This window comes from Seriola aureovittata, chromosome 7 (assembly GCF_021018895.1).
Source record: "Seriola aureovittata isolate HTS-2021-v1 ecotype China chromosome 7, ASM2101889v1, whole genome shotgun sequence".
In the NCBI taxonomy this organism is placed as follows: domain Eukaryota; kingdom Metazoa; phylum Chordata; class Actinopteri; order Carangiformes; family Carangidae; genus Seriola; species Seriola aureovittata.
In genome coordinates this window covers 2,307,501-2,334,837 of record NC_079370.1, presented here as the reverse complement: position 1 = coordinate 2,334,837, position 27,337 = coordinate 2,307,501, and the positions used below count along the sequence as shown (strand labels likewise).

At 40.0% G+C, this 27,337-nt stretch overlaps 1 protein-coding gene across 1 annotated transcript in view; it reads left to right on the top strand.

Annotated features, from left to right (window-relative positions):
* The window catches only part of LOC130172316 (thrombospondin type-1 domain-containing protein 7A-like), a 184,156-nt gene that overhangs the window by 30,834 nt on the left and 125,985 nt on the right, over window positions 1-27,337 (top strand). Inside the window, exons 2-4 of the mRNA XM_056380948.1 lie at window positions 15,638-16,472; window positions 22,662-22,910; window positions 24,047-24,231. Coding sequence (XP_056236923.1) covers window positions 15,638-16,472; window positions 22,662-22,910; window positions 24,047-24,231 — 1,269 coding nt within the window. The remainder of the gene's footprint in view (window positions 1-15,637; window positions 16,473-22,661; window positions 22,911-24,046; window positions 24,232-27,337) is intronic.

Below are 27,337 nucleotides of genomic sequence, written 5' to 3'. Positions count from 1 at the left end.
TTTGGTGCAGACAATTAACTTTTCATCCAGCCCCATCATCAGGTCATAATTCCAATTTGTTATAAATTATCAGTTAAGTGTATTAAATCAGTTACGTTATAAGTTATCTGGATGCAACTCACATTTGTATACACCAATCAGCCACATTAAATTACCTATTATATATATGTGATATACAATATATTCTGTATACAGCAGTCAACATTAAAATCAGTTGCAGTGACATCAACCAGTGAACGCTCAACTATAAAGTTGCTATAAAGCTGAAATATTTTCATTTTTGTCATCTGCATAGTGAAGCTCTCAGACATTTAGACAGTTATCTATGGGCTGCTGCTCATTCTCATTGCTCTCATTGGCTTCAGTATTTGGGTGAACTACAGTAGTTTTCTATTCTCTGATCCAGGTCTGGGTCATGTTAAGGCACTTTATTATGTGCTTTCTTTCATTTTCCATTCTTCAATTTAGTCAGTTAGTCAGTTTTTGACTTTGCTTCTTTGGTATCTGTTTACTCAAACTGTCTTCTGTGTTACTGTGGATGATTGTTTCAGGATTATGAGATGATTGTAATTGTATTGTTGTGTAATACCAAGCTTTGTTGAAGCAGAAAAATGAAAATGTTCCACTCCTAACACATAGCTTGATATGAGGTGCCTGTTTGGGAATACTTGAATCTCACTGTAGCTGACCGTAACACTAAAATAATGAAATTGCTGATAGACTTTCTTAAAAGCAGCTTGTGTAAGCTTTTCTCTAACAATATCAGTCTTGAGTGAGCAGTAATAATTACCGTTGGTGTCATGTTCCAGTGCGCATCCCATGTGAGCTTATTCTTATTGCCATATTTCATTATATTCTCATCTTGTACTTCATATGCAACCTTACCAGTCTGACAAAATTAGCTTTTATTTAATATTAACAGTCCAAATCAAAGCATGACGCAAATAACACTTGTCTGTAAAGCTTATATTTGCAGAGTTGTTTGCTTAAATTCATGAACACCACTAATTTCACAGCAATATATTGTTGAAGCAGATCCTGCATTCAGTATTTTTAAATTAGCTGATTCCTAAGAGTGTTATCATGATGATTCTCATTGTTATTTTGATTTACTGCACGTCCCCGGAGCTAATTTTAAACCTTTCGTTTCAGAAGGGGAGGCTGCACAGTATCCCCACTCGAGCACTACTTGCCTATTGGATTGTGATGTAAAGCGTGATGCATTGTGGGAGGTGATAATCTAATCCCCAATGCTGGCACTCCTGAGGGTGGGAGATCTCGCCATGTGATTGGAAAATTTATCTTAATAAAGTGACAGCTACATCATCAAGCTGCTCCCGACCCCCCTCCAAAGCAACAGTAGCACCTGCACAGAACAACACATGCAGATAAACCGCGGCACATGTGCACAGATGCACAGAAAAAAAAACACCTGTAACCTGCCATTTCTAACAACAGCATCCCACACCAGTAATATTAAAGCCCACAGCCTTGTTTCATGCTGCTTTCACTTTCCCTTCGTGTAAATTCATTCACTTCTTTTGCATCCCCCATCAAGAAAATCCACACATGAGCTTAATCCTTAGTATACAAAAGATTATCCAACTACTTCATGCACATGGCTGGATATTACTGAAAGAAGGGGATTTGTAACAGCATATGAGAAGATATACAGTATATACACATTACATAGAGCCTTAAAGGAGCTATTTGTAAGTTTAGCTATTGCTACATAGCCAATGTTAGCATTAACAGCTGTTTACTTACCAGTTTAGAACAAATGTTGTGAATTCAGCATCAAACTTCATTCCTTCACTTCAGCCGTGGAAAGCAATCCTCTTGTTTTGCTTCTATTTCTATCACTTCTTTTCTTCTACTGAAGTTAGCATGCTAACCAGCTAGCTCCCCGCCAGATCACGCTGTCTCGTCATTTTCCGATACCGAGTCACTGTAGGGACCAGTCTGTCCTGGAGAAGTAGAGCTGCTAAGAGGGAGAATAAAAACCTCCTGTCTTGTAAATACAACCGTGGCTGAAGACTGGTAAGTAAATAGATGTTGATGCTAATGTTGGCTATATAGCAACAGGAAAACTTACAAATAGCCCCTTTAAATACAACAGGTGGACATGATAACATTGTCGCCCTCATACAAAAATCAATAGTAATCCTGCAACATACTGTAGGCTACTAACACTGTTTATATTAAATGTATGTTAAATGTTGTCTTACCTCTAATGTAGATACTTTTGTTCTGTACTTTAGTCATAGTACTTCAGATGTGTCTCTCATATCTTTGCCCTCACTCCAATACAACAGAGGTGTATGGAATTGAACAAGTACATTTAAAACATTCAACAGTGACAAGTATTTCTAGATAGAGTTCCCCTGTTGCTCTGTCAGCAGTTGTCGGAGCAACTCTCAAAGTAGTTCCAGTGAAATCAGTGGACAGTGAAGTCTGTGGATTACCCAGACTAACTGGAGCATTGTATCTGGAAACTTTTTAAATGTAATATTTGAAAGCTTTGAGAAACTCCTTATACCTTTATTGGATTGGGGTGAAAGCAGAAATCTCAAAGATAGATACAGTATACCAAAATATTTTAATAGCTAGTTACCATTAGAAGGAAATGAGGAAATAACAATATAATAATAATCTTCAGTTTATGTTCAGATTAGTCAGTGTAGGTAAGTCTATTAGTCTAGGTGTTGTTTACCTTGATGACACCTTGTACCACTCTTCATTTAACTTGCTTACTGTGGGTATTTTGTCTTGTGCTGTTCCTCTGTGCAATATTTAAAACGTATCCTCTGAAAGTAATAATGAATATTTTATATCTTGTTGTGTAGGTCATATTCTGTTTAACCACAGCACCGCTAACAATGTTCCACTAACTCAAATGTGACAAATAGGCTGCATTCCCGTAGCTGCTTTGCAAGAAAAGCCTCCCACTGGTGGAAAATTTCTAATGTAAAGCAGCAGGAAATGTTGTTTTGCATCAGGAGTAACCTAACATTACTCCTATAACCAACCCAGTCTCCTAGAACATTTTTAAATTTTCATGTTATTAAATTGCTTTCCCAGTAACACTGTGGTAGCTACCATAATCGCTGTCTGTTCAAAGAGTTTTTTGTGAATGAACGAAGCACTTTATTTATGTACTTTGCTGGAGACACATGGTGGGTGGTCAGGGTGGATGCTGGGTTTACACAGAGCAAGACTCTGACACCCTGAATCTCATCTGTTGTTCGGTTTAGCCAACAAAAACACTTTAATTAAAGTTAGAAAAGATTGTTTGGGTTCTTTAATGTTAATAAACACCTCGTGTCTTGCTCTTCCAGTCACTCTGGACTTTTTCTGTATTAAACTAAGACCATAGTCTGTCTCTAACCTTGCTGTAGTCTAATGCTGTAGTCACTAAAAGTGGATATTGTAGTGCAAGACTGGATATTTTGGCAGAAAACAAACAAAATACGTTGTTGAACATTTTACGGTTTTCTAAGACTTGCCAAATATATTAATTGACAATATTTTGTCATTATGTTGATGTTAAAGTGTAGACAGGGTTGACAAGGTTGCATACACAGCTCTGATATAGCTGTATAAGTGATCAGTGAATAGTAAAATAAGACTTATATCTGAGGTAAAAACAGGAACATGAATGTAGGATCCAGTTAGAAGCTACAAAAGTACAGAGAGCTGACATAAAAAGACCTTTAAAAACACTCTTTTCTCTTGCTGTCATCACAGCCACACATTGTTGAGTCAAGCAATTTAGCGCAATACAAGGCTTTGGTTTGAGGGAGGCCGTCTCATATTGGCTCTGGTCGACCCTGCTGCTAAACACGACCACAACAGAGGCAATGAGTTGGAAACGCGTGTAATGTAAGGCTTGTGGCTCTATGTAATTACTCTGACCATGGAAAAACTACCCTTGAGACCTATTACCACTCCATATACGTAAAGTTGGGCAGTCAGGGGTCATAAAATATCATGAACACGTTGCAGTATAGTGGAAATTCAGTCCCACGCTACAAACAAATGCCTCAAAAAATGACCATATATTTGAATCATAGTTTCTTCTACTCAGCTATTCTTTCCAGGGACATTGTGTTGGAATCGTTTACATGGTACAGGTGTAGATATTGTGTCCACCCCCTGACATCAGGGGTGGACAAGATAACAAAAACCTTGCCCCAAAATGGATGTCAGATTGGAAGTCTGGTTTAGGGAGGCTACCTGGCTGACACCTAGTTTGAGCTCCATGCTACAACATGTCATCATGCCTTTGTTGTCATATCTGCCCTCGAATGGCTGCAACCAGTCGAATACATATTGTATGTTTGTGAGGCTGAGATGGAGATGAAATACCACACCCAGACTAGAAAAATATCATCCACTGGGAAAACAAGCATCCCTGCTGTGTGCACTTCTCATTCTTCTTCTAGTTTTCTTGCTCACAGTAAAACGCCTTGAACTGTCTGTGTCACTGCTGCTCTTGTAAAACCTGCCAGTGCAGCGTCTCACAGACCGGAGGCTTTCATCCACAGGGCAGATTCACTGAGACTCTGACACTCCCTGTGTGGCACTGAAACTTCCTTCACCCCAATTCCCTCTATCCACATAGCCTTTGCCAAACTATCACACCCCTTTAGGGAAGACATCCATGGGCCTGTCAGCACAGATTTGAGTCAAGAAGTCAACAAAACCAGACATGTGAAACTTCTCGGTCGGCCAGTTTGGAGGATTGAGGTTGTACTTGGCCGCTCTTGGGTATAAATGTGTTTATGATGTTTGTATCACCTTACTGTAGAACAAGAGAATTCATTTCTTGATAAATAAAGATGAAACAGTGCACTGTAGTGCACACTCATACTTATTTTTACCTTGACAGTGACAAGCATGGCCACTGCTATTTATTTTTCTCTTCAGTGTCACTAGTTAAAATTCAGAAGGTACTTTTCCACACCACAGCCTAAAAGAGTATTCTTGGGACTTTATTACTCATGTGTCTTGATATTTCTTTTTTCCTGTGGCATTCAGCTTCTGTTTTACTTTTAACACACATTAAGTTGATTTGAAGAAAAAATTTGTGTCACTAATTTGTGTAGCCAGGATCAGATCTCTGAATTATATGAATAGTCAAGCATCAAAGTATTAGTTGTGATGGAAGCAATTTGTTTTCAACCCAGTGCACAGACATCTTTTCCAAAGAGAACTAGAAAAGTCTTGCCAGTCATTCCTCCTGTCACAATATCATCAAAAATGTCTTGTGCACAAGCCTAAGGAGAAAAAAAATACTCCCTCATTAGTGCGACTGGCTACTGTACATGGTGACAACCACCAGCATTGTTGCTTTAGAGGGTGGTTAGACATCATTTTCTTTAAAGAAACTTGGCATGTTGAGTACAGTAGCACAGCATGAGAAACTCCCACCCCTGTTCTTTTTTACTGAAGGCCAGTGTTTAGTTTATTTGCATCCACATTAGCCTCCACGTTAGCGGTTGCTAAGCTTCATGCAGTCAAGATTCAAGAATCAAGGTCCACACAGTGAATAATTTGTTGCCATATACAACATCCTACTCCACAAGGAGTCTGTCAAATAAAAAATAAATAAATAAAAATGAAACAGTTACATGAAAGCAAATGACAACTAACGATTATTAAAGGACAACCATCAACAAATGCCAAATAATTGGAAATATTCGGTGCACCTAGGGATTCATGATTTAATACTCACGTCTCAGTTTTTAGCTGGGAGGGATAAACACAGCAGTGGTTCTCAAACTAAGTAAAGGCCACTTATTAATCAGTGAAAAACAAAGACAAGATACATCATGGTCTGTCTGATTAATCTGAGCGGGTGATAACTGTTGATTGATTGATTGATCCAAAGACTTGTAAGTTTGCTTGACAGTAATAAACACAGCTCAGCTCAGCTCGGGATCGAGATACATTATATTTCCTCTTCATTTAGAGCAAACAGTTACTTCATCGTCTCCTTAACGTTTACTCCATCCATCCATCCATCCATCCATCCATCCCTCCATCCATCACTGTTGTACAGGAAGTGTTTGGCCTGTGTATTGACAATGAAGTGTCAATGCTCACAGTGAAGGTTAACTTCACTGGGAGCCATGACAGTCTGTTCCTCCTATTAATTAAAACCAATACAATGTGAGCAATGAAGTTCTTGTGGCTGTGGTATCAATAAAGTAGGGCGAAAGAGTAGAGGACACATCCATGTGTTCTAAGACTGACGTTTCCCAGACGATTCTTGTTATTGTTGTTTTGTTTGTTCTGAGGAAAGTCAAGGTCACCTGGTTTGTTTTGGAGGGTATGTATGTGTATGTATGATTGTGCAGTGATGCGATGCGTTATAACTTTTGCACCCGAGGTTTGTTTGCCTGGCGATTTAACCGTCATGTGTGTCATTTATTAGGCTGATGAGGAAGAGGAAAGAGTATAATGGGCAATTACAGAGTGCATTGATTTGCTACTGAATTTTACAGCATCTGACATTTTTCCTGACAGAACCTCGGCACAAACCATTGCCTTTGACTTGTGGGCATCTGTGTGTGTTAGGCGCTGATAGTTTAAATTGTGAAGCTAGAATGGCTCATTTGAAGTCAGGCACTTTGTTGTCGCTGTTTTACTGGCGACAAATGGAGAATCAGTGTTGCAGGCTGCAGGTGTTTTAGTCTGGCTCGATGCCCGGTCCTGACCCTTCCACTCAAAGAATTTTGGTAAATTTCTTTAATGCTGCCAATAGCGATATTGTCAGTACTGAGCATGTGGGTGTTACTTGGTTTGGAGCATGTTCTCTGTAATTTATCTTGTCACTCCTCCATCGACTGGGGGTGTTTATGAGCTGAGGACAGAAAAACACAACCTATCTGTAAACAACAGAACAACAAGCTAGTCTTCCAGTTTCTAATGCTCACTTTTGGCTTCTTCCACCGCTTTTCATGTCTGTTTTATGCAGCAGCTGAATTCCAGGTGCTTAGAAATGTAATGACTCACTTGAATGTGATTTTTGTACTGAAAAGACTCTAACGGCTGAGATTATCAAATGCTGAAGCGAGTCTCATGTTTGGTCAAACTTGGAAATACATTTTTTCAAAGAAACATCAATAGCATTGGGAAGGGGTCTCTTCACAGGAGGAATGATTATACCAACCAATAACTCAGTGTGCATATGGGCATTTGAGTTAGAAAATATAAACTTACGCTTTAAAGCTGAAAGATGAACACATTTTGATATCAATATCAAGATCAACATGATAATTGACTGATATGAATACACGGAGCCCGCTTAATTAAATTACCTCCATATACATAATATTCATTATTTAACACTGCTACTATCAGTTACTAAGTGATTGTAGCAGTTGATATTATAAGGTGGTAATATGGAATATACTGTATGCGACAAGGAGCTAAGATAAAAAATGGAGACTGTTTAACATTGTGTGCCTTGTTGAAATGCCTGCCTCACATTTAGGTGCTGGACATGATGAGTAAAGAGTCATCAAAGAAGCTCCTTCGAGCCATGCAAGCACAATCATGGTATTACAGCTAATGAAATTTAGATCAAGTGTGAGTGGAGAGCCTTAGTCAATGTGGCTTAGTGCCGCGCAGCCCAGGGCACCGATCACACTGAATGCAGGCCAGGGTTAACAATCATCCATGAATGCTAAGCTGCTCAAAGTATTCCTTCAGATGTTAAGTATTAGCCTCTGGTTCTTTTCCTTTCTCCTTTAACTTTTGCTCTTTTCCATGCTGCTCTTTTCTGATGCTCACTGAGGCCCACTGAGACCAAAAGACTAATGTACATCTGGTGCTCAATAGTGACTGTTTGACCACGCTCCATAAGGAATAGGATGCTGTGAATGGCAGCATTATCTGTGTGACAACAGTATTTATGGCTGGCTGTGCTCTTTAAACACAATAACAATGCACAGTTGGCCTTAGCCTCATGCAAAACAGATTTGTTTTGTAGCTGTTGGCAAGCAAATGCTCTGGTGAGTTTGATGTGACTCAACATGGCAAGTTCAGTGTGGTAATACTTACTTCTCCTGAAGGCTATGCAAGCATGCAATTACCGCATTGTGGTTCATACGGTTAATTCTGTCTAAACTGTGAAGCTACACGGAGAGATGAAAATTCACAAACTCGATCTGAAGTTGCTTTTTTAGAAACTCAAATAGCAGAAACGCAGTAGTCTCAAACACTGCAGCCAGGCTTTGAAAGCAAGAAGGGTTATGTAATCAAACTGACATCTTGCAGTATAACTGGAACTGATAGATCATTTTTCAGGCATGTTTCCGTAAGATTTAAAACAACATTGACATTCTTTTACTCATTAAACAAGCTTCACTCGAGCGTTTGGATTATTTGTTCAGGCTTTTACGTATTTTTTAAATACTGTAAAAACACTAAAAGAAGGTTTGTTTGTTTGCAGCCGTATCCATAAAATAAATATAGTCATCCGTAAAATCAGACTTCTATGAAATCATCTTTATAAGCTTTGATTTAATCTGACAAGTTGACTGAACTCATTCTCATTTACTGGAGCTGTGTGGGAGAGCCAAGGCTTACACAACAGTGCCTTGTGAAATAATTCAACCCCCTCCCCCCATTGCATTAAAACCTGGAATTAAAATGGATTTTTATTTGGATTTTATGTAATTGACGGAAGTCGTGAGTACATATGTATTCAGCCTCTTAGCCATGAAACCCTTAAATAATATCTGGTCCAGAAGTCATATAATTAGTTGATTAAGGTCCCTCTGTGCCCAATCAAAGTGTCACATGATGTCAGGATAAATAGCCTGAAACACTACAAAGCAAGCAACATGAAGACGAAGCAGCTCTCCAAACAGGTCAGCGACAGAATTGTGGAGAAGTACTGATCAGGTTATAAAAAAATATCCCAAACTTTGATCATCTCACAGAGCACCATTAAACCCATTATAGCAAAATGGAAAGAATATGGCACCACTTCAAACCTGACAAGAGAAAGCGCCCACCAAAAACTCACAGACTGGGCAACAGGGACATTAATCAGAGATTCAACAAAGACCAAAGATAACACTGAAGGAGCTGCAAAGATCTACAGCAGAGATGGGAGTATCTGTCAATAGGACCACTTTAACACTCTTAGGCTCCACTTTTACACTCCGCAGAACAGGGCTTTGTGGGAGAGTGGCCAGACAAAAGCCATTGCTTCAAGAAAAAAATAAGAAAACAAATTTCAAGTTCACCAAACAGCATGTGGCAGACAAATAGAAAGAAGGTTGGAAGAAGTTTCTCTGGTCAGATGAGACTAAAATTGAACTTTCTGGCGAATATCGGAAACACTTACCATCTCCCCAAGGATACCATTGCCACAGTGAAGTGTGGTGATGGTAGCATCATGCTGTGAGGGTGCTTTTCATGGGCAGGTACCGGGAAAATGGTCAGGATTGAAGCAAAGTTGGATAGCCTTAAATACATGGCAACTCTTGAGGAAAAACCTGTTTCCATCTGCCAGGGATTTGAGACCAGGAGGGAGGTTCACCTTCCAGCAGGACAATGACCCTAAACACACTGCTAAAGCTACATGGAGTGGGAAACATTTAAATGTCTTGGAATGGCTCAGTCAAAGCCCAGACCTCAATCCTATTGAGAGTTTGTAGCATGAAAATACAACCCCATCTAATTTGAAGGACCTGGAGCAGTTTCACCTTGAAGAATGGGCAAAAATCTCTGGTGAGAAGTGCTAAGCTAATACAGACAAGACTTGCAGCTGTAATAGCATTGCAACAAAAGGTGGCTCTACAAGGATTCTCTTTGGGCGATGAATACTTCTGCTACAATCAATAGTTCTTTTTTTTTTTATCTTAGTTATTGTTTGTGCCACAATAACATTTTGCTCCTTCAGAGTGGTAGACATGTTGTGTAAATCAAATGGTAAAAATGCCAAAAAAATCCATTTTAATTCCAGGTTGTAAAGAAACAAAACAGAATGACACCACAGGGGATGGATGCTTTGGCAAGGCACTGTACATTAACTCAAACCCTTCAGACTGCTGCTTCTCACTACTGTACAGCAATAGATACACACTGACAACATACTGTGGGAGTTTTGACAGTGTTCAGTTGCAGCCAAGTTTCTTCTAAAAGTGGAAGGGTATTTCACACTTTTCTTAGCAGTGCAGTGCCCCTGCAGTGCTTTACGAAAACTTCATTTTGCTGATTGAACCAACCACCTTGTATCTCATTCGACCTTTTTCACTTACTGTAGCTACAAATGACAGGCTGACTGATTTGAAGTCAAGACACAGCCACTGGCTATAGGAGTGCAGTGAAGTGCCAGCCAGACAGCCGAGGTGATCCTGAGATGAACCCTGACCCCGTCGAGAAAAAGGTCCTGTCTTCGAGTGCGAGAGCGAGCTGCTGTGGATTTGAGAAATAATAAACAAACACAAGCAGAGAGAGAGAGAGGGAGAGAGAGATACACAGTGACCCATTCATTAGTGAAGCTGACCCTGCCGGGACAAAGAAGCTGTTCATTAAATAGACACTCGAGGCCCAGTCAGAGATCAGACTCTCACCCTGACAGTGAGAATATTACACTCCACATATATTGTTCAAAGCAAAGGTCCCCAGGATGGGGCTCGGGGGCTACCAGGGGACCTGTTGAAGTCTCCATGAGACCTCAGGTGAAACAAAGGATAACTCATTTTATCATGATTAAAATTAAGTTGCCTACAGAACCTTTCTTTTTCTTTTTGGTGACTTTTCAGTTTTTAAAAAAAAAATCGTAATTAGGACCTTAAGGTTCCCAGGTTTTAATGTGTGTGAAAGTCACTGAGAACGCCTTCTGCATTTATTTCAAACAATTATCTTTCTATAGTAATTAATAATAAATAAATGTATAGTGTATAGCGGCAATGTGATCCATTGTGGCTATTGTGGTTTTAATCAGAGGCCAATGTTTATAATTACATTTTGTACAATTGATAATATCCCATTTGAAGGTTTGGTCAACAATTGATTCATTTAAACTAGACTGTTATTATCATTTCCTCATTAATTTCACTGGCATTTCATAAATTCCTAAATTGCACATTTTTCTGGTTTATATTATGATGTCCTTCAACTTCATGCATTTACTGTCAGAACAGGTCATTGGACTTACTCCTACACATTTGCCACCATGAACTGTTTTTTCCGCAGTGTCACTCATCTCTTATTATGCTCTGCTGACAGCAAATACAACACAAACACAAGCTTGTTGACAGAGGTCGCAGCTTCAGACATGCATGGATTTTTAATTTGCCTTCTGAAGCAAATATCATATTCAAGGGGTGTTAGCTCGAGCAGAAACTTCCAACAAATCCAAACTAGCTTCCAGCTCGTAAGGCTGTAGCCACTTTAGCTTTAATGCTACTTAGTGTTCAAGATCCTTAAGTTTAAGTGGACTGTCAGTGACAACTGACAGTTTATTTGTGCCCTATATCACTGTCTAACTGTCGTAACCATGATGATGAATGTTCCTTAACCTTAATCGGGCTATTTGTGCGTTTTGCTTTTGCTATGTAGCCAATTTTAGCATTAACAGCTATTTACTTACCAGTCTACAAGAAATGTTGCAACTTCAGCATCAAACTTACAGCATATATTCCTCTACCCGCCAAGAGCTGTCTCCAATGGTGGAGAGCAATGCCAACTATCAAGTCTTTTCTTCTACTGACGACTGACCGAATGAGTTCTGCCCTGAAGACGTAGCGCTGCTCTATAACCTCTTGTATTGTAAACGCAACAATGGCCGATGCTAGTCAGCGACGATCACTACCGCCCCCGGTAGTAATTTTATCCCGAACCAAAAGGTTATTGTAAGCATATTTAAGTACTTATTTTAACGCAAACCATGATCTTTCCCTGAGCCCTAACTGAGTTGTTTTATGTGTAAATTTAACCAAACCATAGCCATGCTGTCACATCATCAAACTGATTTTGTTTTTCAACAGTCTTTTGTAAGTGGCAAATTATGTTTTCCCGCAAGTAAGGGTGTGAAGTCAGAAAACACTTTGTCCACAACATGTGCTGTCCTTGAGACAAGTTACAAACAACTCATAAAGATGTTTACTTTGGAGGATTTATGACATTTTTCATAACCACTAATCATGTCGTCATCCAGGGTTGTGGAGTCCATAGCCTAGGCAGGTCGCCAGTCTAAAGGGAACCATATATTCTTTAAATATTACATTTACATACATACTACACTTTTATGATTTTTGTCTCTCTGTACAGTATTTATATGGCTGGGTGGGTAAAGGTTGCCCACCTTGCTCACTTTTGATTGAGTCACACAGCGTCGGCACGATTGTGCTTCCTGTTTAACATGAAATCTGACAATAATGCAAAATCTTGAGAGGTTATCAGTAAATTCACTATCAGCTATAATAATGAACACACAGAAAGGATATTTTTTTGTTGCTGAGTGATAAAACTAAATTTACATTTAGATTGCACAGGTCTGAGCTCTATACATGCAATCTATGCAAGCTCATGCTCATGCTTGCAAATGTTGAGTTTCACCAGGATGTAAATGTGGCAACTCTGTTCATTTGTCTTCAATTTGATTTTCCCAAAAAGATAACACGTGAATGCGAAAGATAAAGTATTGACCTGATATTGGGAAAGACAGAACTAGATTGTTATCAAAATAAAGTAGACTTTTAATGACTATTGGTTTAACAGTGATTATACTTTCAATTTCAAAGTCAGAAGATGATTAACTTAAAAAAAAAAAAATAATAAAAAAAAAAAGACCTGATGGTGTTTAAAATTCTGTGAATACTTTCAGCAGATTGTATGATAAATGGAGGTGGGACAATGTTTGTTTTCAGAATGCCAAATTGTGCTGTCAGACTGCATGTAATATTGAAAAGTTAGCTGTGGGCGACCGGGGCTTCGCACTGATTTGCATCTGGAAAAGAGAGACCAAGTTTCAGTTTTTTGTGGGGTAAAGCTTGCAAACAGTTGCAAAGATCTGACATCACAAACTGTGATAAAGAGGGCAAGATACATTACAGGGTTGATTATGGTCCAGTGTTGTGACCTTTATTTGTTGAGGACCTGATTTATTCCACATTGCTGAGCTAGAGGAGTGTTGAATGAAAGAGCTGTGCCAGAGAATTGTCTTGCAGAAGATAACTTCTGTCTGGGATGGATTATAGTTGGAGCAGGAGGTGCTTTATTTTGGTACTAGACAACCTGTCTGATTCTACTGCATTTTAGATTTTGACTGTGCATTTTCTCGGCTGCATTTTATTTTTATTTTCCTGGAAAGTCAATATCAGGTCCTGAGATAACATTCTATGTTTTTATCAGTTTGTATTGTGAAGGCGAGACTTCCAATGTGCCTTTTTCAATTATTGGAATAAAAATAAACATCAAATATAGTTCATGGTCTCTGAAAGGATTTGCCTGGGAAATACTGATTGTATTTTATCCTTTGAATACCACAGTTTCTAAAAAGCAGTTTTAAGAAAGCGTATAGTAGCATGATGTGACCTGGCGCTATAGATGCCCAGAAACCCTTGAAATCACATAATGATAGGACATTGATCTAGTGTGTTGATACAGCGGTGAGTCATTTAGACTATGCTTTGAGCTTCCTGTGAACGCAGCATCATGTTGACTGAAGATAGATCCTGTCGGCACTATCAGCAGCTGAGATCAGCAACAAGGCTACAATCCGCCTCATCAGAGGGAGTCTTTGCCAGAAATGTGCTCCTGATTATCTGCCTGCCATTTTTTTTTTCTCTGCATGGACGTAGGTCAACATGAGCTGCCCTCACCCTTACCTGCCCACTGCCCACTAAGGGTCCAATCAGCCCCCGGCCGCATGCTAATACAATCAATTACCTAAGAGGTTAATGTGAGGTGAAATGCGAAGCTACCCAATTAGTTTGATTTCTTCTCCGTTGTAGTATCAATAGCCTTTGGATAACACTGTGTGAGTGCAGCCACCCTGTGTTAATTAATGTTTTTCACTGAGTTGAGCTGACTCGGTTAAGACAGTTTTCATGGTGTCAGCTAAGTTTTCCTTGTGGAGAAAAAGAAATCTGAGTCTCTTCTCTACTTTATTACATACAAGCTTTCAGGCAAAAAAAACTGGAAAGTTATAAAGGGCAAACCACCAGAAGCCCAGTGACTAAAAGCTCAAATGTAATTGAATAGCCATGCAATAAAGCAGCAAAGCTATTTTCAAGTCAAGTGAGCAGTGCAGATATTTGAGCTTTCTAGTATTTCATACATTTACCTTTTACCGTCTGTAGAGGAGCAATAGGTCGACACAAAGCAAACATAACACTGTGTATCTGCACAGGGTTGATAGGGTTTCTGATCAATATATCAATAAACGATTTTGAGGATGATAACACGAGCAGGCAACCAGCATCAAATATCATTTCAGCTGTCAAAGGATAAAGCTAATGTCGTTCTATATTTAATTTCTCATTACTTCCTGACTTCTAAAAAACAATAAGAGCTTCATTCTTGAGCCAAGCATTGCTGGTATTTTTTCTACTTTATTTTTCTACTGCATGATGATGTATGGTTGTATGAATACCTCTCTACTACCCCAGCCCTGTTCGAAGGTCTGCTTGTTGAATCTCTGCTGCTGTGAGCGACAGGAGGCTTTGCCAAATAAGTTTTATTGATATTTGTGGCAGTTCCTGCAGGTTGCCAATAGAGTTTGATAAATGCCACAGATTACTCATAACCCCTGTAAATTGGCTTTCAGACACTTTTCTTTGATCACCTATAATCTCCATCGTTGCACGTTGTATTTGCATTGCCTAATCAGCCCCCCACCCCCACCCCCACCCCCGTGCTGTAGCTCTCAGGACGTTTTTTTTTACCACTAAGCGCTGAAGAATTGTGGAGTCTGACTTGAGTGTATCACAAAAACGAGGCGCCAGATTATTTTTATTGGCTGTGACATATTTTCTGTACTCACACATCATCAGCTGTGGGTTGCCAGCAGCTTTTCAACACCTTTTACATCAAGGACCATATTAGAAGAGTCTGTGAAGTTACTGTGTCATCCTTGAAGATGCATTGTATGCTTTTCCTTAGTCAACAGCAAAGTAACATAAGCAGTGTCTCCGTCTTCCTTTGGTATCAGGAGTCTAAAGTGTTTGACTAATTGGTGCTTGCATGATATGGATTTCTGTTTTAAAAGCACATAAGCGTTTTCAAATGGTGTCATTGATCTGTACTAATCGTTGCAAGTGTAACTGCAGGATGTTTGTTAATTCTACACTTCCACTCAATTCACAGCCTGTGTAGTTATGTCATGTTTTATTTTGAAATGATCCATAACAAAACAATATGCTCTTAATTATTTCCACTCTGAGGAGCATCATTATTCTGATTTCCAACAGTAAAGTAGAACTAAGGGTTAAGATGTTTCCTCTTCAGTCTGTCTTGCTTCTGTTTTGTTATGTGATGAAGCGATTTACTCCTGAGGTTTCTAACAGTACACCAGACTGTTATTCTTGGAGTTACATCTGAAGGTACAAGGTTTATTGTTTCATGTTTTACCTCATTGTAATTTGAGCCCTGTTCGTTTGTTTCCCAGGTCCATGGGGAAGGTGCATGGGCAGTGACTGTGGCCCGGGTGGCAGCCAAAGCCGGGCCGTGTGGTGTGCCCATGTGGAAGGCTGGACGACGCTTCACACCAACTGTGACCAGGGCCAGCGTCCGTCCAACCAGAGAAACTGTTTCCGTGTGTGTGACTGGCACAAGGACCTTTATGACTGGAAACTGGGTGCCTGGAACGAGTGCGTGCCAGTGTCGGCAAGGACCTTTGGGGCCTCGCGGCCGTTCACATGCAGTGGAGGCGAAGAGGGCATTCAGACCCGGGAGGTGGGCTGCATACTGAAGTCAGACGGCTCTCCAGCAGATGATGCCATCTGTGAGTACTTTGAGCCCAAGCCTCGCCTGGAACAGGCATGTTTGATCCCTTGCCCCCAGGATTGTGTGGTTTCCGAGTATTCACCATGGACATCCTGTTCCAAAACGTGCGGAACAGGCCTCAGGAACAGGGTCCGCAGCGTCCTGGTTCCTCCACTTTTTGGAGGCGCCGTCTGCCCCAACCTAACTGAGTTCCAGTCCTGTAAACCGGGGCCTTGCACAGGTCCAGAGGGCATGTACAGTCTCAGGGTTGGACCGTGGAGCCCTTGCGCTCTCCCGCAGACACGGACAGCACGTCAAGCCAAGCGCAGGAAAGGTAAAGGCCAGGGGCTCAGGGATCGAGCAGGAGTCAAAGATCCCGAGACTAGGGAGCTTATACAGAAGAAACGAACCAGGAACCGCCTTAACCGGCAAGAGAGCCCCTTCTGGGACATTCAGGTGGGCTACCAGACTCGGGATGTGACCTGCATACATAGGAATGGGAGCGCTGTGGGACGCAAGTGAGTGGCACTATTTTTATGTTAATGTGACATTAAAGTTAATATGTTTTGGGGTTCTTTTCTGCAGCACTATTATACTGTATGTCACTTTAATCTTCCTGCAAGGGCACTGATGAAAAATTCATCAAAAATACATCTTGAAAATAGAATGAAGACATCGCTTGCATGATGTATCCATACAGTGTCTTTTTTCGTATTTTCTTTTGTTTCACTAATTTGCCAAGTATTCCTTATATGTATTTCCATCCACCTGTTTAATGTTGTCATGTGTCTGTGTAGCTGTGATGTTGAGATGTACTGGTCCTTAAGTCAGTGGGTTTCTAACAGCTAAACATGATACCAAATTTGTTTTCCTCCAAGTTTTTCTTCTCCCTGTCAGGAGGTGACATGTAGTGGAGGATGTTTATCGGCTGTGTCTTTGTCACTGCCGTGCTGTCAGAGCAATGAGGCACAACTACCACAGTGTATTTGATGTCAACTTCCGAGGATGGAAGTGGCAAAGCAACTCATTTTTATGACATGAAATCAATCTCAGCCACAACTTTGTGTAGCACTTTTCAAAATAAGGCAGTTTTCTGGGGTTTTTTTGCCCTCTGGGTTTTGAATGGATGTGTAAAGAAGTGAACAAATCAAGGGTCACTCAAAATGGCACCTTGAAGTCAAATTGCTACAGTAAATATTTCTAAACAGTAAAGGGAAATGTTTACTGCATTTTAACCTTTTAAGGTTACAACTGCCAGATTTGTTAAAGGCTCAGTTCATATAAATATGTATATAAATATATATAAATAACAAGACAGATATTTTCTCACATACCAAGCCATACAGATACTGTAGTTTTAAGTGTCTAACATGTAGATATGGAAGTGACGGATATTTAAAAATCAAAACTAGGAGTATGTGAAAAAATGTTTATGATTGAGGAGTCAAGTCTGTAAGCTAACGCTGCAAAGATTTCAGGTTAACACTAAGAGAAGGGTTGGATGGTGGGTCCAGGTGTGTTGGGCGTGGGGCATGGCTGAGGGCGTTGACTGGTTTGTTGTGACATCACAAAGTTACTGAAGTCTTGACGGCTGGCTTTAAAGCTCAGTTTCTGAATACAGGCTGTGTGCATTTCTCTGTGGACTGAGCGCTCTGATACTTTCACAGTATTAATATAGAACCTAGACCTGATCTATAATCAAACAAGACTTAAAAATCTCACTTTATACAATATGGGACCTTTAACTAGTATCACAAAATGTGAACTTTTTAACTCCATCAAACAAAGAATTGCTAGAATATGTAATTGAATGGGCACTACTATACAGAATACAATTTGTAACTGTATGAGTGCTGCCATTTATAGTGTTGGTAAACCCAATTGGGATTTAACCTCTCACCCTCTCTTTATTATTGCTGCGAGCTACAAAGTCACACACTCTGACTGATAATAAGACAGATCAAATGGCTCTCAATTCCCACTCATTTCTCAGCAGAAGCCTCAGCCTGAAATGCACATCAAACGTTTACTCCCAAGAAATGAGTCTACCACCAGCCTGCAGAGAGGAAGGCACCATTAACGTAAAGCCTCGGATTTGGAGCTGGGATTTTGGTAAATACATGACAAGTGTGATTGTTCCACTCTAAGTGTCAGGCTGTGCCGACATCAGAAGTGTCTCCTGCAGAACCCGTCAAGCAAAAACATATTTTCACAGACTGGTTAATGTTATTGTCCTTCATTATACCTAATTATCACATCTGCATTTGCATCTCGGAGGATCAGATTCAACATCAAAAAAGCCAAGTGTAAATGCAATCTAGAAGTGTTAGACTGACATGCAGGTGTGAATGCATCCATCTCTCCATGACACATCCTCAGTCATTCTCCTACTCGATATAACTGTGTCAGTAAACATGGAGGTAACTGCATGCAATTTATTTTTTGCACTTTTTATTTTGAAACATAACATCAGCACTAAAAATAAAAAAAAGATACAATCTATTTCCAAACAGAAGTACCAAAACCCACCACACCCAAATACAGAGGGGTGAAACAAAATACAGTGGCGTTCTTAGAAATAAAGCAAAAAAAGATTAAAAATAAGAGACAGTAAATAAGAGACAATACAGAGACGGTACAAAATGCACAGGAAAACATCATCATCAACAGTGTGCTTCCTCCTCATTCTCTTATTTATAAAAAGAAATACACATGCCCAAGTATTTTTCTGTCCTGTCACACTTCCTTCTTTCATACACAGAAAACTTCTCCTAACACTGTCACCCAGTTCTTAAAAGGAGGCTCTCCCTGTTTCTCCCAATTCCTGACAATGATTTGCCATCCAATTGTTACTGCTGTCTGGGTTCAATCCTTCAGTGATTGTGGGAAAAGCAGGTAGCACTTTACAATCTCCTAACATATAAAGTTTTGGACCAAATAAAAATTGCATCACTATGACATTAAAAATATAACAGTGAATCTTCATTGACGGATTTTGGTGCGTGTCCAGAGAGTATGTACGAGCTCTACATTTCCAACAGGCTGCAGAATCCTTTAAACCAAGTCTGTAAATAAACCATCTGGCTTCCACTTGTAGCGCTGTAAGATTTTGAATCGTATGAGCCTCACCCTGAAATCTTTTGACATTACACGGGAGTTGCTTCAGATTCTATCCCACTTCTGTTCATCAAATGAGACACAGAATCTCTTTCCCAAACACGTTTAAGAGCTGCAGACGTTTTTTTTCTTACGGTCCACGTGATGACTGCAGCTGAAATGACAATTGAATTAGACACAGGCCTTTTGTGTGTTTTATGTTACTCCATGGATAGCTAAACAGATATTGCTGTTATATATTCTTCATATTCAGGCAGTTGCCAAACAACTTCAGCTTCAGCATCGTCACCACCCTCTGGGCCAGAGGAGGGGCCGACTGACCCTAATTTGCACGAAGCCCAGTAAAACAAATGAAGGATGCAATCAGATTTGATGCCTATAGTCAAGAATGTCTACAAATTGGACTCCTAAACCAGGATTAGTGCTGTCAAAATAAGTCTCCTGATCCCTTTTTAAAAAAAATTAGATTTAGATACTTCTTAAAGGTATTTGTGGAGGGGTATGTTTCTAATTGACAAACTGAATATTTCATCCGTGACCCGTTCGTTCTGAAAAAGAAAGAACGAAGAAGTTTCATCACCTAAATATAAAAATGTATATTCTACTATCTGGTACAATTTTAAAAGTCAGCGTTTGTCAAAAATATTACCAATCCACAGCCGCTGTAGAGAGTTGTAAAGTTGTGGACGACCAGATTCAACAAAAAGTTATGTAACATTACGAGGTAATCAGTGAATTATAGTTGTCGTGACAACGTGTAGTGATGTTACTCGTAATAACCCTCTGATTTCTACATTAGATGAGTGTAAGATAGTAAGAAATTCTTCTAAAGAAATGCTTCCGTGGATGTCTCATCTCTGTTTCTGTTCCTCGACTGACGGTAAGTTAAAATGTCAGCGCCGCTCCCCTGAAACTCGGATTTGGGGCTTTCATAAGGTCTCTGATCTCCAGGAAAGAATCAGTGACAGTGTCAGTAGAGCAAGCCTCCATTCACATCACATATCTGTCACATGCCACTGTACTCTAAGATTTGATCAATTATGTACTAAATCTATTCATTAATGCTTTGTTGGCGCCAAGCTCTCAGCAGTGACTGGGATCAAATATTTCAAAGGAACCGTGAAAACAACTCACATGCCCTTAGGAGCATAAATATTAATCCTTGACTTGTTTATTTCTTGTTCTGAAATATTCATAGTTGTTTTTGCCACTTTCAGAAAAGTGGAACAAACTTCCCAGTGAAGCAATAACCCAGTCATATCCTAGCCAGACGCTCTCTGAACATCTTGCTCACTTCATTTCCAATTTTGTTTGATGAACATCTGTCACTGGGTTTTTACTTTCTCCACAGTCCCCCACTCGTCCCAAACAGGCCACGTACTCATAACTCAGTCTTGTTAACCAGCATGCATTATGACCTTTTTATTTATTTATTTTATTATTTTTCGCCACTGAGGGGGGTGCATCATATTACATCATTGCGTTTAATCCTGACTTTTGTTTCTCGTCTCTTTTTTGGCCCAACTTCTCCCCTTAATATTTTTTGTCCTCCATGGGCTTAAAGGCTTCTTTAATAATTTGACCCACATAGATTTATGTTTTTAGACCATCTCTGTAGCACATTTCCGTTTTGGAAGTAATGAGCATGCAAGTGTTGAAATATGAGGACTCTCTGACTGCCTGTATTTTTCTGAAAGCCCTCGGAGTCCATTGTTGCAAGTCACTGTGTAAAACCTAAAGGCTTAAAAATGAACATTTTTTTTTTCAGACATCATCTCACTTATTTAAATAGAGAATGATTGTGTCCTCATTCTGTCTCAATGACTGAGATGAAGAAATAATGACTTCTTTTTGCAACTTTGAAATCTCCACAAAAATGCTCGTGCATGCACACAACAAACGGCGAAGACTCAAAGGGATCCAGTTTCAGCAAAAATGGGTCATTGGCTGCATTAGGGGCTTTTTAAAACACAAGAAGTTCCATCTGAGACAGGAAATCGAGCCATCACCCTCAGTGCCTCACAGTCAATGTTTAAATTCCTCATTGTTTTTCTCAGATGCGGAAAGAAAAAAAGAAAAAAGAGCCTGCACACAGAGCATGTTTGGCAGAAAAACAAAACTACAATTTTTCACAGTGTCGCTTCAGTAGCACTTCAAAGACTGCAGAGGTGTTTTAATCGCCATAGACGCAGGAGTTAAATAAAATAAAATTAAAAAAAACACACAGCTCATACATTTCCGCATTTATACCAAAAGTCTGAGTTGCTGGAGGTGAAGTGTGGTGGCAATGTCTAAATGAGAGTTTTCTAAATGAAGCAGAGCTGTAATTAGCACTAATAGCTCGTCAGCTGCATCGCCTCGAGGGGAAAGACATCCAGACTTAGTAGCAGAAAGCAGTCGGCTTTAGTTAGAACAAATTTCTAATGATTCAAAAGGGGCCCAAAGAGGACGGGGTATTCATTACATCTAAATGCTATTTAGATGATCAAAAGATGTGTGTGAACAATAGATCAGAGGTTGTTTTGGTTGTCTTCACACTTAAAACTGAAGGATGCCACACCACCCCTATTTTACCCTTAACGTAAAAGTGATTATGCAGCTCATATGCTAATGAGAGCAGCTAATGACAAAAATGTGGCACCAGTCAAGGGCAGAGAGTGAAGCTTTGCACGCCACTCGTCGTGTCACACATCTATTACTCCGACGCGTTCAGAGACCAGAAACTGTGGCTTTAAGGCATCTGGGCGCAGTGACATTAACACGGCCGTGACAGTAACTGAAAGATTTAACTTCACTCTGTTTACCATAAACATGCTCTGTGACCGGTTAAAGCCCGAGGATGACAAAGGAATAAAAGGATCTGGCTTTGGAGAGTTTTCCAGGCTTATTCGCGTGTTTCATTCTCAAGCTTGGAATTGTCATTTAGTTGCTGTGAAACGATTGGTCAACCAATAAATAAGTCAATTGAGAGAAAATTAATCTGAATGAAAAAAATTTGCTCGTTTCAGCCTCTAAAAAAATCTGTTTTTCTTTGTTTTCTATCAGTGTAAATTTAAGAAATTATTTGACATTTTGAGAAATATGCTGAGATTGATTCCACTCTCATATCTATATGCTAAATATGAGGCTACAGCAACCAGCTACTTAGCTTAGCAAGACTGGAACAAAGGTAATCAGCTTACCTGCATCTCCAAAGCTCACTAATTCAGTCAGTCAGTCAGTAATCAGTAATACAAACAATATAACACAAATGCAGAATAAAAACAATAAAAACAATCCCCACCACCTCCATCCACACACAGAGCCATAAATGACTAAGATATAAATATAAACAATAAAAATAAGACAATAATAAGAGGAACTGAGGAATTAAAATGTTACATCTTGTTGTTGTTTAATCTGTTAAAATGTGGTTTTACTGCTGGACTATTCCTTCAATAAAAAGGTCTCGATTACAAGCGTGGGGAATTCTTCTCTTGTAGCACTGTCTGGATTCTGAGCAGAGGAATCCTCCCTTTCATCCAAGTTCAACCTCATAATAACCATACCTCCTCTTCCCCCTCCCCCCTCCCCTCCCTGTCGTCTCCCAGCCTCTGCACACTCAGGGACCTGCCTCTGACCGTCCAGTCCTGCGTCCTCCCCAAGGACTGCCAGGTGACCGACTGGGCCGAGTGGGGCCCTTGCTCCAAAACCTGCGTGGACCCCGAGTCTCCCAGAGGAAATCGCACTCGGAGCAGACAGGTACTCCAGTTTCCTGTGGGCGAGGGGGCGGATTGCGCGCCGCTGGAGGAGTCGGAGCCTTGTGAACCTCAGGGGGACGGTGTGCCACCCTGCGCCACGTGAGTTCCTTCTGATGATGATGGGGGGGGAGGGGGGCACAGCGGGGAGTGAGCAGAGGCTTTTTGAATTTGAGTAAAAGTGTAGATGTGGGTTTCGTAGCTTAGCGCCCGACAGGGGCTCATGTTTCACAGGGATACAATTGCATGTTAAGTTGTGATAATACCTTCCTCCTTGGGTACCACATTGTCAAGACCTTGCTCCAGTACAAAACACACGGCAGGGATTCATTCTGTATTCCAGCAGAGCTCAGGCTCAGATACAGTGGTATTCAACCTAACTGAGGCTGCACACGTTTCCTGTTGACTTCCCTTTACTCATATCACCAAGTTCATTTGCTCTCCTGGGTGGCCCATGGAGGTGTGTGTGTGTGTGTGTGTGTGTGTGTGTGTGTGTGTGTGTGTGTGTGTGTGTGTGTGTGTAGGAGACAGCATATGGAGATAGATTAGTATAAGTGCTTGGGCTGGTGCTAGACACAAAGTAGAGACAAATGCAGGGAGACTGCAAGGATATTTGAGTCCAACAAATTCTCTCACACAACATTCAGACCGCAGGCTCACAGATGGCCTTCACTCCCTCAGTTTCATCCTATATCATCTTTACACACCTACTACCAACAACCTATTCCCACTTTCATCCTAGAGTGTTTGATTTTCTGTCAGACTGGTTATTTTATTTATTATATATTTTTAGAAAACAAGAAATAAAGTTTCTCTTCATAGATTTTGGTGTGTACTGACACTTATTACTGCGCAGCCACTTTACAGCATCACTACCAGCTGTAATCAGTAATGGGATGGGCCTGTAGATTGTGATTATTATTCAAATATTCACCTTTATAAACAAAAATCTTACATCTCTATTCTTCTGTTGGGTAAATAAATGGTGAAGAAACTGTGTTACAGGCTGACCATGTAATACTGAATGTACTTGCATACTAAACATACTTCCCCACAGTACCACATAACGTTATTAGAAAAACAGAGGGACTAAATTGGTTGTAGGTGTGCAACGCATCTTTATGTGCTAAAGTCAGTTCTGCAAGACTGTAAATATGCTGTTCCTTTCCATCCACACTGAACTCCGTCACACTCTCATCCACCCAACCCCTGCTGTTCCACGTTCTCTCCGTCTGCAGTTACACCTGGAGAACCACGGAGTGGAGCGACTGCCGGGTTGACTTGTTGCTAAGCCAACAGGACCGTCGACGTAGCAACCTGACGGGGCTTTGTGGAGGAGGCCTGCAGACCAGAGAAGTTTACTGTGTCCAGGCCAATGCGGAGCTTCTGAAATACCTCAACAGCCTCCGAGAAAAAGACAAAGGTAAAAAAAAAAAAGTTTTAAATTGTTGAATAGAATAAATAACCTTGCTTTTATTCAGTGAATTTGCATTGACTTAGTATTCAATTACACCACTTATAGTAGAACTTGGTTAGAGTTCATCCTGAACACACGTTTAGTGCTACGATTAGTCTGCAGCACATGCACAGTGTTAAACTTCCACTCTTCAGTATTTCTCTATATTGCTCAAGTTTTCAGGGACAGTAAAGGATAACAGTGACTGGAAGCCTTGGATTATTCTAGCAATATGTTCTTCTACTTAATATATTTTCATATATGTATTATTTATGTTCATGGACACATTGTTATGTAGACCAGCTGCTTGTTGCTGCTAAGTACGTGATTGAGATGTTTTGAATGGCTCTTGAAGCCCGTCAAACGTCTGCCAAATCTAAAAGACAGTTTATCTTAATTTATCACAATATGCTCCGACTGCTTCAAAACGCTGCACTTCACTATGAAAATAACTCACTCACAATATTTCCTTCTAGGTTGTTTTTTTTCTTATTCCAGCCTCTGTTTCTGTGTCCACTGCTCTTTCCTGTCTCCCTTCTGTCCTCTGTGATTTCTATATTATTATAAGAGTAGTAGTACTAAGGTTATTTCTAACACACAGAGGTCCATATCAGTATAAAAGTAAAATCCAGGACAATAACACACATACAAAAAAAAACAGGAGGAGTATCTTGTGTCCCTTAGTGTGGGCTCAGTTAAGACCTCTGTGATTACATTTCTGAGTCAATTAATCGACTCATGAATCTATACATGTCAACACAGCATGAAAGGTGGAAACATTTGCTGTCACAAGCGTTTGACTGCATCTCGTAAGCTTGAGAAAAATGCTGAATTCATCGTTATCTGCCACCTGAAGCTTTTTCATAATGGGTGCAGCGTGTAAAAGAATTCCCTTTTTGTCAACTTGCATATTTTAGTTAAGTCGTCCTTGTTCCACACTGTAACTAAATTCAACACCACAGCTGCGCACACGCAGCATCACACAGCCACGTCTGAAAAAAAATCAGTTCAATTCTCAAGTGTAACTCAAATGAATTTGATCAAGCGCTGTTACATGACGGCTTATACCCCCCCCCCCCACACACACACACAGTGTATACAGGAAGTCCCTCTGCAGTCCCTCTATGGATTTGTAGCAGATAATTGCACATCAAATGCTGACATAAGCCCACATGTTGTCTCAATCCATATACAGATATACAATGACATAAGATATTGCATCTGCATTCATAGTCATTGTAGTATTTATTTTAATATCTCACTGTGGCTGCGTGGTTTGCGTCATGTGTTCTGTCTGAACATTTAAACAGCACATCTGCTCCTTTGAAACCGAATCAGGAGTCATTTAGATCAGGGATTTGTCCGCTCGTGTGTCCTGCGGTGACTTGTCAGTGGCCACAGGAGCAAAGGCCTCCGTTTCCGACACTTGTCAAACCAGCTTAGAGTCAAAGCTGCCCTCTTAAAGAGGGTGTTAAACACATTAGTTGAGACTAAGCTTATGGAGACCAACTGTGCTGATCGTGTGAGAAAGTGACAAAGTCTGAGAGGAGGTGAGATGCCAGTCAACATTTTTGCCAAATGTAGAGAGATGCTCCTCTTTGTTTTGACACAGCTTGTAATAATAATAATTTTTTTTAATATAATATGTTTCAGAAACAAAGCTACAAACTGCTTAACAGTGATGCAAGAAATAAGTTAGTAAAGTAAGTAAGTAAATAAAGTGGAGAAATTATAAAATGAAAGAAAACGATAATTAAATCAGTGACATCTTTTACCGCCATTTATTTAAGTCATCTGTTTAATAAGGGATTACATAAACTGAGGTAGCCGAGCAACTGACCTAATGTTTGTCAAGCCAAGTAATAAAATATGTTAATTAAAGAGTCAAGGAGTTATTGCTGTAAGTAAACTTACAACAGTCCTTATAGCTGCATTCAGCTCTATGGGTTTGTCCATGTTTGTGCTCATTTTTCTGTCGCCATGTTTCTGCCTCTGGCACCTGAGGGTGACGTTACTGTTCTTAATCTTACTTACAAAGCCCTCGTTGGCTCGGTGGTGTTTCCAACCAGGGAAACAGCCATGAGAGCACACCAGCAGACCTAGTGATGTCTGAGAATTCACAGGTCTGGAAACAGACTATAAAGCTAATGAAACACTCAACAGCAATGTTTTATATGAATTTTTTATTTTTTCCATCTGTGTTTATCTGGTTATTCATGATCCAGAGACCTTGTGCTCTCAACAGAACGATAAAACACAACATCAGATCATGTGCATCAAGATTTTCTCCCTGAGAAAATAAGTATTAAATAAGTATTGTGAGATAGGTTTAATAAATTGTTTGTTTTTACTATTGTCACTAAGATTTTAGTGCAAACCTATTCTGTCGTTAGTCTGAGACTAGCAAGTAGTTACTAAAAGCTGAGGAAGGATTTAATGCAAAAAATTTGGAATAAGATATTCACGTGTCCACCATCGATCAATGGTGGACACGATAGATTATTACACTTTATTCTTTTTAATATTTCTTGAAGGGTCGTAATATTAATCTAAAACTATAATGTGAGATCTTCAATACATTTATAATAAATGACTTGTGAGGGAGGAGCGGGCAGGGCCTCTGCTAATCTAAAGCAACGTTTTTCTGGGTTTGAATTGATCGGCGTTCCCCTGCTTCTCTGAGTATCTGCCCTAATTAAAGAATAATGAGTCTGGTAGCAAAGATTAAATCCATCGACGGACAAAGTGTATTGTATAACATAAGGATGAATGTATAATGTATAGCCTGTGAGACTGTATGTCTTTCCTCTGTCCGTCTCCTCCTTTCTCCCTTTAAGCTGAAGTGCTATAGGGACCGTAGTGTGAGGGAGAGCACACGGTGCACGTGGAGCGATCATACATGTTGAGGTGTAACCTCTGCTAGTATACAGTAAAAGATTCATATAAACAAGCATGTTGAGAGTGGTGTTGCCAGGGCTGGCTGTGCAGAAATATGCGTGACTTGTGTGTGGGAGTGCATGAACACACACACACACTCACACACACATGCACACAAAGTTCTTATCTTCTTGGC